This window comes from Pygoscelis adeliae, unplaced genomic scaffold, assembly GCF_000699105.1.
Source record: "Pygoscelis adeliae isolate BGI_AS28 unplaced genomic scaffold, ASM69910v1 Scaffold83, whole genome shotgun sequence".
Taxonomy (NCBI): Eukaryota; Metazoa; Chordata; class Aves; order Sphenisciformes; family Spheniscidae; genus Pygoscelis; species Pygoscelis adeliae.
In genome coordinates, this window is record NW_008824467.1 from 1,476,789 (window position 1) to 1,493,881 (window position 17,093).

The 17,093-nt window shown below is 39.0% G+C and overlaps 1 protein-coding gene across 1 annotated transcript in view; it reads right to left on the reverse strand.

Annotated features, from left to right (window-relative positions):
* Positions 1-11,756, reverse strand: part of PGGT1B (protein geranylgeranyltransferase type I, beta subunit) — a 32,646-nt gene extending 20,890 nt beyond the window's left edge. The window contains 2 exon segments of the mRNA XM_009321095.1: positions 3,070-3,137; positions 11,643-11,756. Of these exon segments, the coding sequence (XP_009319370.1) occupies positions 3,070-3,137; positions 11,643-11,724 (150 nt within the window). The 5' untranslated portion in view covers positions 11,725-11,756.
* Between the last annotated feature and the right edge of the window lie 5,337 nt (positions 11,757-17,093).

Sequence of the window (17,093 nt, forward strand, 5' to 3'; positions counted from 1 at the left end):
ACTCTCTCTGCTGCAAAAGCATGGGCAGGACCTCTCCAAACACTTACAAAGAATGCTACTAAACACATTCCGACACAGACAGAGTCCCGCTTTCAAAAAACCTTCTGCTCACACCTGGAATCAGTGTTACAAACATGGATTGCTTCAGCCTTGAGAAAACACAATGTTGTGTTCGGAACACGAAACAGATCTTTTCTCCCCAAGTGAAAGCATATGTTATTTACCGCAATCTTACATAAAAGTTCCAGGTATTGGCTTCCAGTCTAGCCCCTGAACTGATTCGTAACACTTTAAAGAGATTGAAAAAACCTAGGCCTATCTGAAATTCTGAGACTGTTCACCCCTAAATTAAAAAGCTAGTTTAAACTCCAATAACGCCAAATCAGAGACACTGCAGAAGCTGGAGCCATTTCAGAAAATAATTGTAATTCAATTTTAAATTATTCATGTTTAAATGCAGTGATAGAAACAGCACTCTTAGCCTTCATTTACAGTTAAGGCTGTTAAGGCTTGTTAAGGCTGTCTGTGGTGAGTTGGTCAAGTGGATATGGTTTTGCTTCACTTTTGCTACAGTCCCAAAGAGCTGCACAGACACTACCATCAAACACCGGTAACAGCTAAAAAAACCAAACTCCACACCAAAGACAAACAAGCTATCCTGGTAACATTTTGTAAAGTTGGAAACTCTAACATATCTCTTGCTTTTTCCTACTATTTTGAAGGGTCCCTAGTGACAGAAGAGATTTGGCTACCTCCAGGATGGCACTTTCTCAGAGTGCAAGAATGTAATCACTGTAGTGGCATGTAATAAATAGTAACTATCAATGCAAATCCAAAACGCTTACAGGCTTTTTCAAAAATTATTTTTCAAGATATAGATTTAATAGAACATTTTAAAATGATGAATAAAGAAAAATGACAAGACCTTAAACATAATTCAAAGTCATTGCAGTGGATTTCCAAGTCTTTCTTTTTCTGAGTTATTTCAGAACATTTTAGGGCAACAGTGCTGGAAATACTTTAAACCTTTGTAGGCCAATAAATGAGGCAGATCTGATCCCTCTAATGCAGATGCAATGAAAAAAGTATTGCAATGCTTGAAAAAAAGCACATCTGCAAACAGTTTTCTAGCGATAATGACCTTGTAGCTAATTTCCACAGGTTACATGATTCCACCCCTTCGTCCCTTCTGCAGATTGGCTAACACATTATGAAACACCAATGGGCTGCAACACATTTCCTGAAAAGAGAATATTTAAATATGAAGCATGTGCTATTGGAAGTTGAGAGTTAAATTAAAACACCAGAAAGTGCTGGGAAGGGATAATGACGCTTTGCCGATCTCATGGATCTTACGGACTTTTTGTCTTCAGGGGCCTTTACAAGAACTATATCCAGAACTCACTCTTGAAGCTTTATACACTGGGGAGGATTTGAAAAAGGTTCCCAAAAGCATGCACTGATTTAATGTACTACAGCACATGGCACTGACCCAAACCTTTGAGGAAACATGACTGACACATTTTTATTATCTCAATTTGGTAAAATTATGTCTTTTTTCATTTTATAATGCTGTTATGCCACAATAATAGCATGACAACCTCAACTTCTTTAGTTGACTGTTATCGAAGACAACTGTCTTCCTTCTGAGTAAAACCAGTCTTTTTCTCATACAACTATACTGAAATTATTGTCTACTATTTTGTCTTTAAACTTTATTTTTGACAAAGTATCCCAGTAAGTCACCACTACAGATCCCAAATTGTTTTAGGTTTTAAGCAAAAGTTTTCCTTTTCCCCTTCAAGCTCAGCGGGTGGTTGGATTGCCACTGAGGTTAATTCCAATTAAAACAGATGATGAATTCATCTTGCTACTACAGTTCGAGCTCACTGCAGACACCATCTGTAGTGTAAAACAGGATAAATACCAAAGCAAACCAAGAGACAAATTAGCTTGCCTGTCACATGCTGCTGTAGCACCCAGTGTAGAGATGTAAAAAACCCTCTTCACAATTATTTTACCCTTGTTAGAAAGTGCAACCTCTGAATATTACTGCTATGAGTACTTGGCTACCTTGCTATGCAAAGAGGCATATGCAGTTATTACTCCAATGTAGGTTAACATTCCCACCAGTTATTCAGAAGCATAAAGTTATGCTGTTAAGAGTAAAAAAAATAAGGATAAAACAGGCTGCTATACTACCTTCATACTCGTTAGTTCAAGCATTTTTACACTTAACTAGTCATTAGTGTATGAGCTGTCCACCCTTGCTTTCAATTTCAGATCCAAAGATTCATTCATTCATTCATTTATATTTAAAATCTTGCTACCTGTCCACTACAAAAATCAAATACTTGGTGATAATTTAGTGCTCTTCCAGATTTTTTACCCACTCTTTAGTGAGATTTGACTCTTCACTCTCAAACACAGGGTAGAACTACTGTACTTCTTTCCTGCCCACTGGCCTCTCCTTCCCTCTTCCAACTCAATCAGACCTTCTGTACCATCTTTAGCAGCCTCTGCTAACCTTCCTTCTCTCTTGTTTTAAGGGCACTTTCTTTGCATATACAGATTTAACTCTCTTGAACCTCAGTTCCATGAGCTTCAAAGCATCCTCTCTTATGGTCACGACAAACTGGGATGAGCAGAGCCTATGTCTGAGTGGATACCAGGTAAATCAAATACACATTTCATCACAGGAAGAGAACACTGAAGAACAACATGTGCTGCACCACTTAATACGGAGCTATTCTGCCCTTCTCTACCAGGTGATAGTTCTTCAGTTAGAGGAGTTTCCCTACTTCAGTAACAGATCAGAGAAGGGGGAGAGTGCACTGAAACAAGCCACAATTTCTATGTCAATTTCTTCACTGCCCTGGAAACTCAACTGGTACCATTTTAATATGTTTCTTATGCACGTTTCTTAAAAGCTCTACAAACATTTCAGTGTATTAACAGTGTGAAAATCCCTGCCTTCCAGATATTCCGTAATTAAGCAGTTAATATTATAAAAAAGACACAAGATCATTTATTGCCTAATTGAAAATATTTCACACACACTTAACTGACCTTGGAGGGATTGAATGGCATCCCTAAATATGAAGAGCCTCTGAATCCACAGCGATTCAAGTTTGATCCTGGAAAAGATAAAAAAAGAAAAACTCAACTAACTTGCTTTGCTGAAACACTCATTATACACCATAATTCTCTAGTCAGGATCAAGACCTGTTAGCTGAACACTATTCACAGTATTACTAGAGTTTGCATGTGTCTTTCAGTATGTTCCCAACCTCAGTGTGTTATCACTCTAATTACAAAAAAAAAAAACAAACAAAGAAAACCACAAGCAAACTTGATCCTGCAGTAATGACAAAGCAACAGATTTTTTTGATTTGGTGGAAATATAGTGTTTATATCAGCACAGAATTGTCTTCCATGCTCACAAAAAAAAAAAAAAAAAAGGGATTGCTCCCCTGGAGAAGTGCCCAGAGTTAACAGATTTTTTTTCCTCTCTGGATTCCTGCCTGGTAATACCATCTGTTCTGAAGCAGAATTGTTTTAAGATACTTTGCAACATGTACATCGACAAACAAACTGTTTGCAGTTTTAAGCTAGCACCGATCTAACTCAATACTGTCAGAGTGAAATAGTTAAAAAGATGTGAAAGGCAAATTTTTAATTGGAGCCATTTTTCTCTCACCCAAAACACAAGTACAAGAATATTGTAGCTATCAAACATTTCTGTCAGTGGTTCAGTATAATTTGTTTTAAATATGTCACAGTATCTGAGCATGCAGCAAACAGAAGTGTGCACCACACACTGTCTAGAGCTAAGTACCGGTCTGCAGGGCTCAAATCTGCTTCTGCATGGCAAAAACTCAACTACTTTACTCCACAGCCTCTGCAAGTAAAAGCCTAATGAGCACTGCAGTTAAACAGCACTTGGGTGTTCTTAAATTCTCTCCCCTTCTTTTTTTTTTTTTCAGCTCTTCAGCATTTAATCTAAAAATCTTCATGGAGATTAGGGAAAATTGCACCAGACTAACCAAACAAGAATAGTTATAAAGTTGAAAGCCCTAAAAAACATCACCATGAAATGTGGTCTACCAGTTCTGGTGTCATTTATTAGCACATTAGCTTCTAATTTTAAATACATTCTGCATGTATGCAACATTTAAACTAGAAGCTTTTATCAGTAGTCTTAAGTACTTCAATGTGGTTAAGTATGCAAGTTTCTCTACCAGACAAGTCTTTGGATCTAATTTACATGGAATGAACTATTATTTAACAGAAAAAAACCCACCTGCAATTCTCCACTTCCTTCACCTTTCAATCAAAAGTACTTTTTAATGATTCTACACGTGTAACGAAGATCATTGCAGCCTGCACTAAAAACTGGTATGCTATAGTCATATTCACAAAGAGAAAATAGAAAGAGTATCTGCATTTGTAGACAAAAAATGCATAAATGTTGTATTCTGTTACAATCTAAATCTTCTCAGCAGAGAACATTTGTCTGTTAGCTCCTGAAGTCAATGACTTGCATTTCATGGTGCAACAGGTTCTGGAAAGCACAATAAATACTAGTCTTAAGGACTAATCTACAGTCCTAAAGGACACTGCCCAAAAAGCATCACAATTTGAAAAATGACACAATATGATCAGTAAGAGGAGAACTAGAATTCCTACTTCTTAAATACCAGATTTCCTGTGGTAGCTGACATTGCGGAAAAATCACCGTTCACTTGGCCCATTTTCAGTAAAAATGAACCTGTGTCTTAAGCGCTTAAGTAAACTACAAAATTCACTTTGAAATGGCACTGATGTAGAAACCCTTCATCCAGAAAACAATTGCTAGCCTACTAGCACACAGAAGGTTCGGGCCTGCTGGAAATGAAACGTGCTACAATTAGGACAGCTCTGAAGTCAAACAGAACTCAGCTGCTAGTCGCTAGATGGAAGGATTCATCCCAGAAAGACTGATTCCCATCATCAGCCTTTTAGACTGTAGCATAGCAAGGTACAAATGGCAGTATGAAACCAGTGCAGTGGGCTGTTAGTGGGTCACTTTGATTGGCTTCTGACTTGACAGCTACTGTGAAAAAGAGAGATTAAAGTACATGAATGAAATCAGGATCTATTATTCCCTTTAGCTGTTTAATTTTCATGTAGTATTTTAAAACTTTTCTTGTACTACTAAACCGCTACCAACTAAAAAACAGCGTTGGTAATTTTAAAATGCTGGATTTTTAACTGCATTGCTATCATTGATTTAAGATCTATTCCGACTCTTTATGTCAGTGACTTCTGATCTCCCATCCTTGACTTTACACACTGGCTCCTAGGAGAACCAGAAGAACAGCATGGCTCTCCAATGCCCTTACTACTGCATAATATTAAAAGGGAATATAATATTTCATCCCCCCCTCCAAACAAAAAAACTTTGTCATTAATGTGCATTCAATAGATGCTTCCTAGACCTTCAGCATTACAAGTGAATTGCTAAATTTCTAGTTACAATTCTTGAATTAAAAAATAGAATGCTGAGCTGATAAAGGAAGTGTTAAAACATGAAGTGAAAACAGCTCATTTCTAACCAGATGACTCTGGCACATTGACATCATGTCTCAAAATTTTTTTTAGCTTCCTGGGAATATAGAAGTTCAAAACCAAATGGGAACCAAAGGGGAATTAGCAAAAAAACACTGTCTTTCAGTTTATGCACATCACCTCACCTTCTGTGAAGTCAGTTTTACTATTTTATTGCAAAGTACTTGTACTTCCTATGTAATAGCTCAGTAGTGCTAATCAAACTCTTGCCCACTTTCCAGAACCATAAGCAGCCTGTCAGAATCAGAGATAGAATTAGAAATTAAGCACACCCTAATTAAAAGGATATGATCATAGTTTATGTCCCTTGTAAAAAATTACTGGAGTGACCAGTTCAGGTCCAGCACAGTCCACTGAAGCATCGAGTATAACTGCAGTTATGAAATGGTACCACCTAGTGTTCACTTTCAGAGTTAAGCATATTTAACCACTTCCTGAAAGAGTGAAGAGTGTAAGACAGAGCAAAAAGTAAAAAACGTTTCATCAATTGCTGCACAACTATTGCTAGCTGAACAAAACACACCTGCAAAAACTTTTCACATTTGGCAACAGAACTAAAGAAAATTGACCCTTTTCCCAAAGCAAAAGACTCCACGCTTAAATCAACAGCTGAGACTTTCCTGTGAAGGAAATGTTACTTACGTGTGCGTAGGCCAGACAGTCCTTAGGACACGTAACAGAGCTCCAAGTGATGACCACAGACAGCTTATCCTGGGAGCTCTTTTCTTACAAACAAGACATTTTTGTTATTTATCTTTTAGGATTTGTCTTGCATGGGAAGATTGACAACTTTTACCACTACTTCCTCCCATTCATGTTACCTATGCATTCCTCTGGTTCCAAGGCTTTTCTCATTTGCCAAGTACAGAAGCAAGCTTACATACATCATTAAAATCTTAATATTAAAAAAAAAAAAATCACAGTTTTAATATAGGGTGACACAGTCAGTACATCCAGATAAAAGTAAGCATAAGCCATTCTTACTGAACTAGGGCTAAAAAATAATGATTCTTATAAATCAAAGCACTAGAATATGTCATAAAATCAAAGTTGCATTCTCTAAAATGAAGTCCATCATACATCCACATAAATACTTCAAACATAGCCATTAAAGAAGGTTATGTTGGAGGAAAATTCGTATTTCTGCTCAAGAAACTCATGATCAGAAAGCTCACATGTAACAATGATCTCAAAAACAGTCAATGACATTTTATCCTTTTTTTTTCCCAGCACTGACACACAAATAAACAACAAAGAAGCATTCTAAATTTAGACTTTGACAGAAGGCAGTTTTAGGTGCCTGATGTACTGTGATGGTTTTCAGCCTGCTATGCATGGGTCCTGGGGGTTCAGACCCACAAATGAAATATGTCACAGCTCTCCTTTTGGTGCCATTTCTCAGTACAGCAAAGCCAGTGAAGCATCCAGCTGTCAAAAAGTACAACCTTCTTCCCTTTCCCTTACTGGACTGGCACTAGCACTCCGAGCCAACATAGTTCACCAACGCAACACAAAGCTAACCTCCTGTTACCTAAATAAATGCATGCTTTTCTGCCATTTCAACAAGCTAAAACAGCTCTCAAGCAGGGTCAAACAAGTGCCAGTGTTGCTATGGGGGAGGATGGAAGATGAATATGGCCAAGGAGTGTGCCTCCACCGTCTGTCTGTAATTAGATTGAGTACAGAGCTCTGGATTCACTCTCTTTCAAAAGCGCTGAACTGTTTTTAAATGTCACCTGCAAGAAACTGGGATACATCTTTCTCACGTTGCTAAGAGTTGCACTTTAAGATAGTTAAAATAAATCTGAAATTCTGTCTAGGACCTCCTTCATGAGAGGAAAAACAGTAAAGCTCTGACATGACAAGAATCTTATGAACAAGCAGTTGAAGCAGGGTCTTTCTGTCAACCCTTTTCCAATTTCAATAACGCTTTAAAAAGTATGTCTTAGTCTAAATACATATAATTTCTGATAAGGCTTGTAAAAAAGCACCCCCCTCCTCAAAATGAAAAAAGAAAAAGAAAAAAGTTTTTTTGCAAGATTTCAACTCATTTCTAAAGGGAAACACAGTGAGGTCTTTCTGCAGTGAACACACAAACAAAACAAAAACACATTATTAGCCATGCACCTAAGCAGAGCATTTACTAAAAGTGAAGGAAAAGTAACAACGCCCAAAATCTACAGAAAATAAAGCCAAACTATTTTGCAAGAGTTAAAGAAGACAGGGGCCCTTTAAATAAGCAGAAGACAGCAGTGAGACCGAGCATTCAGCTAAGGATGGTAGCTTTCTGTGTGAGGGTCAGCTTGTGTGTGTAACATGCCATTCCCTCCTAATTACAATTGGTATTGAGTCAGACTCTAGAACACTGGAGCTGAAATTATAGTACCTAAAGGACATTATTTGTTTGAATCACAGTTACAGTAAACCCACAGAAGAACACAGTCTATCCTGACAGACCATAATCTTTAGCTTCCTTTACTGCATTTCAATTAGGCTCACAGAGTATGTATTTGCTTTCTTACTCAGCGAGATCAAGATCTCACCACTTTGCATTCATGAGCTTTAGTTTCACATAAAAATTTCAAAGGCTACAAACCTCTGAACCGAAGCTTTCATTAGCCATCAGACATATCACATACCAGTAAATACAAACATGTTACCTAAAACTATCACAGGATTTTGTGAGACTCTATCTAAGAAGTATTCTAAAACACCAAATTCTGAATCTTCTACCAAGTTCTGTAATGCCCTGCTGTGGTGGGTTGACCCTGACCAGCAGCTAGGCACCCACACAGCCACCCGCTCACTTCCCCACCCTGTGGGAGGGCGAGAAAACAGAGAGAAGGGGAGAAGACTCACAGATTGAGACAGAGACAGTTTGATAGGTGAAGCAAAAGCTGTGGGCACAAGCAAAGCAAAGGAGGAATTCATTCACTCCTTCCCACCGGCCAGGCAGGTGTTCAGCCACTTCCCAGAAAGCAGGGCCTCAGCACACCTAAGGGTTGCTCAGGAGGACAAATACCAGAACCACAAACATCACCCCCTTTCTCCTCCTTTTCCCGAGCTTTTACTGCTGAACATGGTGTCAGATGGTATGGAGTGTCCCTCAGGTCAGGCGGGGTCAGCTGTCCTGGCTGTGTCCCCTGGCTGTATCTGCCCTGGTAGAAGGGGTGCAGAGGGGCAAAAAGAGACAGCCGTGATGCTGCGCAGGCACTGCTCAGCAACAGCTAAAACACTGGTGTGTTACCAATACTGTTTCAGTCATAAACTCAAAACACAGCAGCATACGGGCTACTATGGAAAAAAATGAATTCTACCCCAGCCAGTATACCTACTATAATAGCTATTGATAAAAATAAACAGATACTAAGTTTGCAGAGCATCAGCTGTTCTGTCTCCCATCCATTGGAAAAAAGACTGTAAGGTAGCAGTAGTTCTCAAAATAATTTGAATTTGCCATCTTAAAAAAGAGCTTTAAATAAAAATCAACTGAAGTGCTATGGATACAGAACCTTTGGAGGGACAAACGTGAACAGCAGAGAAATTTATTTTTCTGGTAAGAACTACAGGAATTCTCTTTTTGCTTATTTTAGGAATTCAACCAGTGACACGATCAAAAACTAACCCCACGATTCTGTAGAAATACATTCCAATTTAAAATGTAAGTTTTAAATAGGTTTTCAGTCCCAAGCCAAAATTAATGAAGACTTATATCAAGTAGCATACAGTTACTTAAGGCAAGATTACTGGAATTCATCATTCTAGAAACTACGTTATAAAACAGTGTTATAATTTAAATGTTTAAAAATCAATTTTCCATGGAAAGAGAGATTTATCAGCATGCATGTAAAAAAAGCTGCACAGAATGTTACTTTAAAAGCAAAGGCGTTTTTTTTTTTTTACCTGAAAGGATTCTGATGCATCAAGCTAGCAACCGTTCTCTTCAACAGTTGATGCACAGATGCACAAGCATTTTGCAGCCAAAAACTTCACTGCTGCAGCCTACCTCAGTTTAGCTACTTCTTCAAACAGACGAAAAGAGGGACTCAGAGCTCTACTGCAGGGAGGCTGCCAATTAACAAACGTTGCACACACCCAGGATTAAAAAGCAGAAAGTCAATACATTTTATTGCAAGTAGACATTACAGGAGGGTATACATTCCCTTCTGCACATTTAGTCATCCAATATCCAACTTGCTGCTGTTGGTATCATTTACATTTTGCACCATCTATTGTCCATTAGATGAAGTAAAAATGGAATAAAAACAACGCTGAAGTTTTAGGGGTCAAGTGACCAGATAGAGTAGTGTTATTATCAAAAGCATAAGAGTGTCAGAAGAACAGAGTTTTTACGATGTGATACGAAAATACAGGATTGGAGGGAAGTTTGTTCTTCCGGTGAAAAGGAGAGATTTATTACTTAAAAGCACAGAATGCACTCCCCAAAACTACCCTCCTGTAGTTTTATGATAGCTAGAAAAAAAAGGGGCACATCTCAGCTGTGCCCTGGACTGTTAGCCTCCACATCTGTATGCTGAGATTTATACTGCCCTCCCTAGGAGGCTCTTGACAATGGGCCTATTCCAAACATTGGCGAGGTAGAACCACCCCCCTCCCCAAGAATTACTGCATACTATCAAAGACAAACAAACAAAAAAATGCCTATTCTAACCTCTCTTGCAAACTTCACTGTTCTTTCAGAACACACTCCTGAAGACTGGGATAAAGATCAGAAAGCGAGCAACTCCTAAAAACAAAGCTTGTACACCCTGGAAAATTTTTTAAATGCTAAGGGACAGGAACCTTCTCATGATTAAAAACATTGTGGGAATAATTATGGGATCCAAACCCCTAATTTTCTATAATCAGTCCTGGCATACAACACAAGAAAAAACAAATCTATTAGAACTAATGCCTGGAGTGGATCTGATGGTTTGTAAGTCTCCAGAATAAGAAAAGGGATCTTTTTATTACTGTAAAAATCAAGCATCAGCGATCTTGACTTCCATAGCTTACTTCATAAAAATGCTTTTATTTCATAAAACTGCTTTTAGGGAAGAGACCTAATTTGTAGTATATAATTAGACTAAATTTTGTAAGGAAACACAGAATTTTCTTTCTACAATCATCCAACATACAAAGTACATGTTCATGATTTTACAGACAGGCACCTGGAATTACCTTTTCTCCAGAGACCAGCCTGGAGCTATCCCCACACCAGCGCTTAACATGCCAGCACCTCCTGTCATAAAGCAGCAGTGCCTCGCCCACGTCTCCCTCCCTTCCACCCCCTCTACTGCTATTAGCCATTCACCCGCCCTGCCACAGAAAAAATTGCCAATACCACCCAGCCCACAGAAAGAGCACCTCCCTGATTTCTGTCAAGTCACCGGGAAAGGGACGCTTCTGTGGGCTGCCTCCCCGGCTTGGATCTGCTATGCACCTTCCAATCTGAGGACAGCTGGGATGCAGCAACAGTGTTAGTCCTTCTAGAAACCTCAGGCAAATTTAACCTTCACAGATCTAAGGAACAGATTTTTCATTTTAAAGCAGGAACTGTGTTTATCCCTTTTGCTTCTTAATCTTACACCTCCCGTTTTCCAAAAGCTGTTCCAAGTAGCCACATCTGTGCTCAGAGCTCCTGGCATAGCTACAATTATTAGAAGTCAATATCATCACTATTAGACTTGTAATACTTATATGATTTCTTTTAGAACCAGGTGAAACATTCCTCTGAGATGCTTAAAGGTGCAACTTCATCACTATTCTGTACTGTCTTGTCTTCAAATTTATTTCATAGCTTACCTTGTATACATAAAAAAGCCAAACTAATCACTTTTTCTAGTTTTATTACTTTAAAGGGATCTATTTCTAGGATTTGCTTGACATTGCTATCTGAAATTATCAGGACAGCACTTCAGGAAGGTCAACCTTGTATTTTATAAAAACCAAGAGCCATCCACTATTCCCCAGGTGAAAAGCAAAAGTAAAGATGTTAATATCAATAAAAAAAAACTAAAAAACTCACTCACTGTCTTCTGTGGGAAGGACCTGCAGGGAATAAATCCATTCTATTATATCATCTTTGTTCACCACATCTAAGGAATCCAACATATCCAGACCAGAGAGTGCGAAAAATGCAATTGTCAACCTAAAAGAAAAAGATAAGACTTACACTTCCCACCATAAATATCATGGGGAAATTAACAAACGGTTGCAGAAACAGAAATATCTATGAATTCTCAGCCTTTGGCAGTGGTGCAACACGTAGAGCCTAGCTCAGAAAGCATGAAATTTATCTACTGGACAAAATTATGTTCTTTGTACTGTAAACATTTCCCTGTCTCAACAATGCTTTTCATATAAGCCACCCCTCTTTTTATACAGTAATGATATACCAATTCAGACATCAACCTAAGGGCCTGCTTACCTGAAAAAAACACTATGAAGTAAACTAGGTTATTAACATATGGAGCACTAGTTCTCTGTGATGAATTCTTACACGAACAATCCCCTAAATATGCAGTAAGTGCAAGGTAACCCTGAACAGCAGTAAGCTGTCTCTCACTGTGTCCCAAAACCAATTTCAGATGCTTAGAAGTTAGGTGTCAAACAGCAAGGCTTCCTTTGTAACCAATCAATGTATAAATAGGCACACAGGATGAATGACCATCTACAGGTACTTATTTCTTGTACTTCTTTGGTATAAAGGAGCCTAGATGACTAACTTAATTAAACATCTAAAATTAAGCATGTCAAATCCAAGTATCCAATACAGGAGTGCAGTAGCTAGCTTGCTGAATGTCCCTGTTGCCCACAGCTTGTTTCCTTCCACAAACGTGTGCTACCATACCTGTTAACGTCTTTTTTGGGGGTTTTGTTTTTATCTCAAACCATTGCAGTCACCTAGCTTACAGCATGGCCCCTCAAACAGTTGCATTACTTGCTCTGACAGAGCACCAGAGCAACGGCACTGGATTAGGAACTTGAGATAGCTTGCTATGAGAGAAAATGTTCATGTAATGGTACCTTGGAAGTTCTGACTCAGATTAAAATTAGCTGGATGTATATTTTGCCACCCACACTTGCATCTGCCCATCCTTCCTCTAGAAGTTCTTGCTCTCCTTTCGCCAGATACAATGATGGATTGTGAAACAGCTGCTACAACTAGTTTAGCATGCTAAGGAAAACCAAAAGTTAATGCCAGCTTTCCTTAGGAGACTAAGTTATAATTTGCAGTTACCTCACAAGCTGGTGAGCCACCTTAGCCATCAGTAGTACACACCTCTGAAGATGAGGACACAGATGTGGACAGAAGCCTCTACAGCCACTTAATTTCTGCATGTGCTTCTGATGCAGAACCACAAACAATAAGACCAGAGAAAAAATGGTGATGTGAGTCAGCCCAAAACACACCTCCAAAAGAATTCTTCTAATTAAAACACAGCAGCCAAATGACGATGCAGCAGACACTCATCTCAATAAAATGGCACAACCTCAAAGGGTGACACTGCTACCAGTGGGCTGACCGGCTGCTATAGTCATCATGTGGCAATTCACAAGCAGAATTTAAGTCAACAGCTTCAAGACTGTTATCATCTAGGATTACATAGCACAAGGGGTGGCCACAACTCAGCTGAACAATGGTGACTTGTTAAGCTGAGGTTACTTATTTTACATTATCTTTTACTTTGGCCCTCAGCTTTTGCATTGCTTTTCACACCACTCTTACAAACAAAAGGTTTTAATGTATAATCTGCTTGGATATTGAACACTAACATTCCCTCTTCAAAAAATCCCTCCATGCAACTCTAAGGTCCTTGGGGGGGGGGGGGGGGGGAAGGGCTCCATTACTGCAAGTATTCATAGCAGAATAAGTAAGTACATAGTAAGTAAACTTACTCTGTAATCATTGGATTCTAAAATACGACTCTTTACTATTATTATTACAAATAAAGTTTTTGAGTACAGAAAGCCAAAAAAAGTATGTTGCACACACAGGCATCTCTACATGGAACAAGAGTATCGTTTAAGCTATCTTTTAAGCCATCTGATGACTAAAAAAATTGTCTCTTGAAGTACAAAATTAACACTGAAAGGCTTTTATCAACTTTTGCCATTGATCAGATCTGTGAAAACCAAAATCTGACTCCGGATAATAACCTGCTATTTCAAGCAAAACCACTACTTTTATAAAAAAAAAACAGAAATTTACTGTTCAGCTACAGTCAATTATTTCTTTGAAACCTTGCATATATTTCCGATTTTCACAAACATTAAGTTTGACAATCTTTTACTGAAAACTGCTTAAAGACATTTCTACACTATGTTACCCAGCTAAGCTACTTCCAATGAGGCACAAACAACATGCCAACTTCAGCACTAGAAGCTGCTGCAAACTAGGTCCAAAACCACAAGGCTGTACATACAAGACAAACAATAAATCTCCTCTATACTTAAAAATAGATGTATCAGATAAACAAATGTAAAAAGTGGTTTTACATATAGGTAGGTTTCGGTTTACTTATTTAGGGTTGATTGTCTGTGTTAATAGTACCAGCATGACTAAGGAACAGCCAGTACGGTGTTTTGGAATTCACATATGATGGGCAAGAACATCTGGCACCACTGGACATAGGTGCCAGTATCTAGATGCCATACAGCCATCTAGATACTGCATCCTTACTCCATACGCTGTCCTACCTCACAGAAAATTAACAGACACATGTTCTAAGACTAACAAAGACAACTCTTAGCTGACACATAGCATGAAGTGTAAAAACTTTACATACAGTGATTTGCACAGAGGGCAGCCCTTTGTGAGACAACCCCCAAGTTTGGCACCACTTTCACTGTATCTTTTCTTCATGCCTCCTATCACTTTAGTTACTGCATATTAATTTAGGAAATCAAGCACCAAAGCTTGACAGATGAAATGTATTTGTTAATTGACCTACCAAAAGCTTACAAAACAGGTGCCATTTGTCTTAAGTTCCCCTCTAAGACAAGCAAGTAAAGACATTTCTGATGACAGATACAGGGCTCCTTGTCTTCAGGCATGGACAAAGGCTACCATTTCTCAGCAGAATTCAGAAAGCATCTGAAGTGACCGATTTGAGAAAAAGAGCACCATGAAGCACCACAATATGAACAACTTCAGGACTAGGAGAGTCTCTGAACACTATCAACCAGATTACTTAAAAACTACTGTTGCTGATGCTGCATGCAGTAACTACAGACAAAAATAATTATGAAGGCTCTGAGCCAGTAAGTTGAGTAAAGAACATGAAATCTTATTTCTTTATTGTTGTACCTACTCCCTTAGTGCTTGACAAACTACAGCTTAAGTTAGAATGGACCAGCACTGTGTGGAAAATTTCATCCTCTACCACCCTGCCGGGTGACAACAAATGCAGTTGTTTCTACTGCAGTGCAGTGAACCAATACCAACTCACTGACAAAATTTTTTTTTTTTACAAGTCTCTCTTTAATTTAGTTGAGTTTCCCCATCTAATTCACCATGGAACCACGCAAATGCAGGAACAAGGGAGGTAAGACTAAAAGGGTAATGGCATTTCTTTCTGCAGCAGTACCAGCTCAGGAGGCTTGCTGAACTCAGTGACCTTGAACTTGTCAAAAAGGCAAACTTAGTATCCTCCAGGTCAAACTGGAGAAGACACATTTATGGTTCAATTCCCCATTTAGAATCTGTTAACAGATGTGTATGTACAGCTGCAGAACACTGATCTAAAAATCAGTGTAAGAGAACTGAAAAACCTCTGGCTGAGTGAATACTTCACAACTTCAAAAAAGGCATTAATTTAGATGACCGCAATTTTTATTCTAATTGAAGGCTTAGACTGTCCTCCTTAGGCAAAAATTAAGGCATCTTGAAATAGTTTCAAATTGACAGTTCCACTTTTCAGAAAACAGTGTTTTTTCAGTGTTGCACAGCCATTATGTACAATGCACTGGGTACTGATTATTTAATGTATTGTGGCTACTATGACCACGCATTAAATTTAAGCTCAGACAGCTCACTAATCTACCAAGAGTTCTCAAAACAATTAGCGTTATTATTAGCATTATTCAGTAAAGACTGGGGAAGACCCCACATAAACCAGAGCCTCTGTTTCAGCTCAGTGGCAAACTCAGACAGCTTGGCAATGTAAACGACAAAACAGAAATGTGTAGGTTGCCACGGTCCTCTGGAGACCACTGGTCCCACCTTCTGTGGAAAGCGGGGCCTTAGGTGAGATGACCCAGGACCCTGACAAGCCAAGTCTTCGAGGGAGACTCCAGCGCTTCACTGGGCAACCTATTCGTGGTTAATTGCTCTACTGGTAAAGAACATTTTTCCTACAATTTTCCCTGAAGGAACTCATTCCCATAGCCTCCTGCCCCGTCACCATGCTCCCTTGTGAAGGGTGCACCTCCATCTTTCTCTGTAATGGAAGACTGTGACCAGATCCTCCCTCCTCTAGGCTGAATAAACCCCACTTCTTTAGCCTTTCTCCATATGTCAGTGTGGCTAAGGTTCGTCCTTTGCGTTACGATTCTAATACATCTGCACGTTATTGTAACTTTAATGCCTAGAAAGAGTATAGCACGCCTAGACTTCCTCTTGCTGTCATTTAAAGTAACTGACAAAGTACACTGAAACATTGGTTAATTCTTAATGAATAAATGATTTACATCTCTGAAATCAAAACTTCTAACTTTCCTTTTGAATATAAAGTTATGTGTTATTCCACACACAGTTCGGCGCTATCCATACTACTCCTTGCATGTTTTTGCCAGGTGTTTGTGCTCAGCTGAAATAAAGCTTGATTTAGCAGGAAGACTTGATCAAAGCCGTTAAGCATTCCTCACAGCATGACTTGCAGGAGACTACAAAGTGAAATGCAGCTGATGATTTTACTGGTTGAGTAAGAGATGGAACCCTCTACACGCCTCCAAGTTTTCATCAAGTGCAGCTTGACAGTCAAATTATTGATCCTCTTGTGCCTCAGATGTAAGCAACTACCTTTTACACGAAGACTTTAAGAATCTGAAATAAATGCATTCTGAATGTCATTACAGGGACAAGCATCCCTCCAATTCAAAGTGAGGAACACAGTTCACTAGTATTTTAACTCTTATACTAGCTAATGTATAAGAGTTTAAATTGTGTCTGTTACATAAACAAGGCTTCTGCATGCTGACTTCGAGCTACAAAAGGCTCAAGTCATTTATTTTAAAATCGGCTTCCAGGGCGGATTAAGAGTGAAGCACAGGGCTGAAAATAGATTAAAAGGATCAACGAGACTTCCCTCGTGGATATCGGGGCGTTTAAGCGAGCACAGTCTAAACCCCTACATCAGCTCCTATTTTTGGGGAGCCGTCTGCTGGTGGGCAGATTTACGGGGAGCGCTTTCCTTTTGCCCACCCCGGCGCCCGGCCCTTCGGGCGGCCGGCACGGTGCGGTGCCGCAGCCTGCCCTC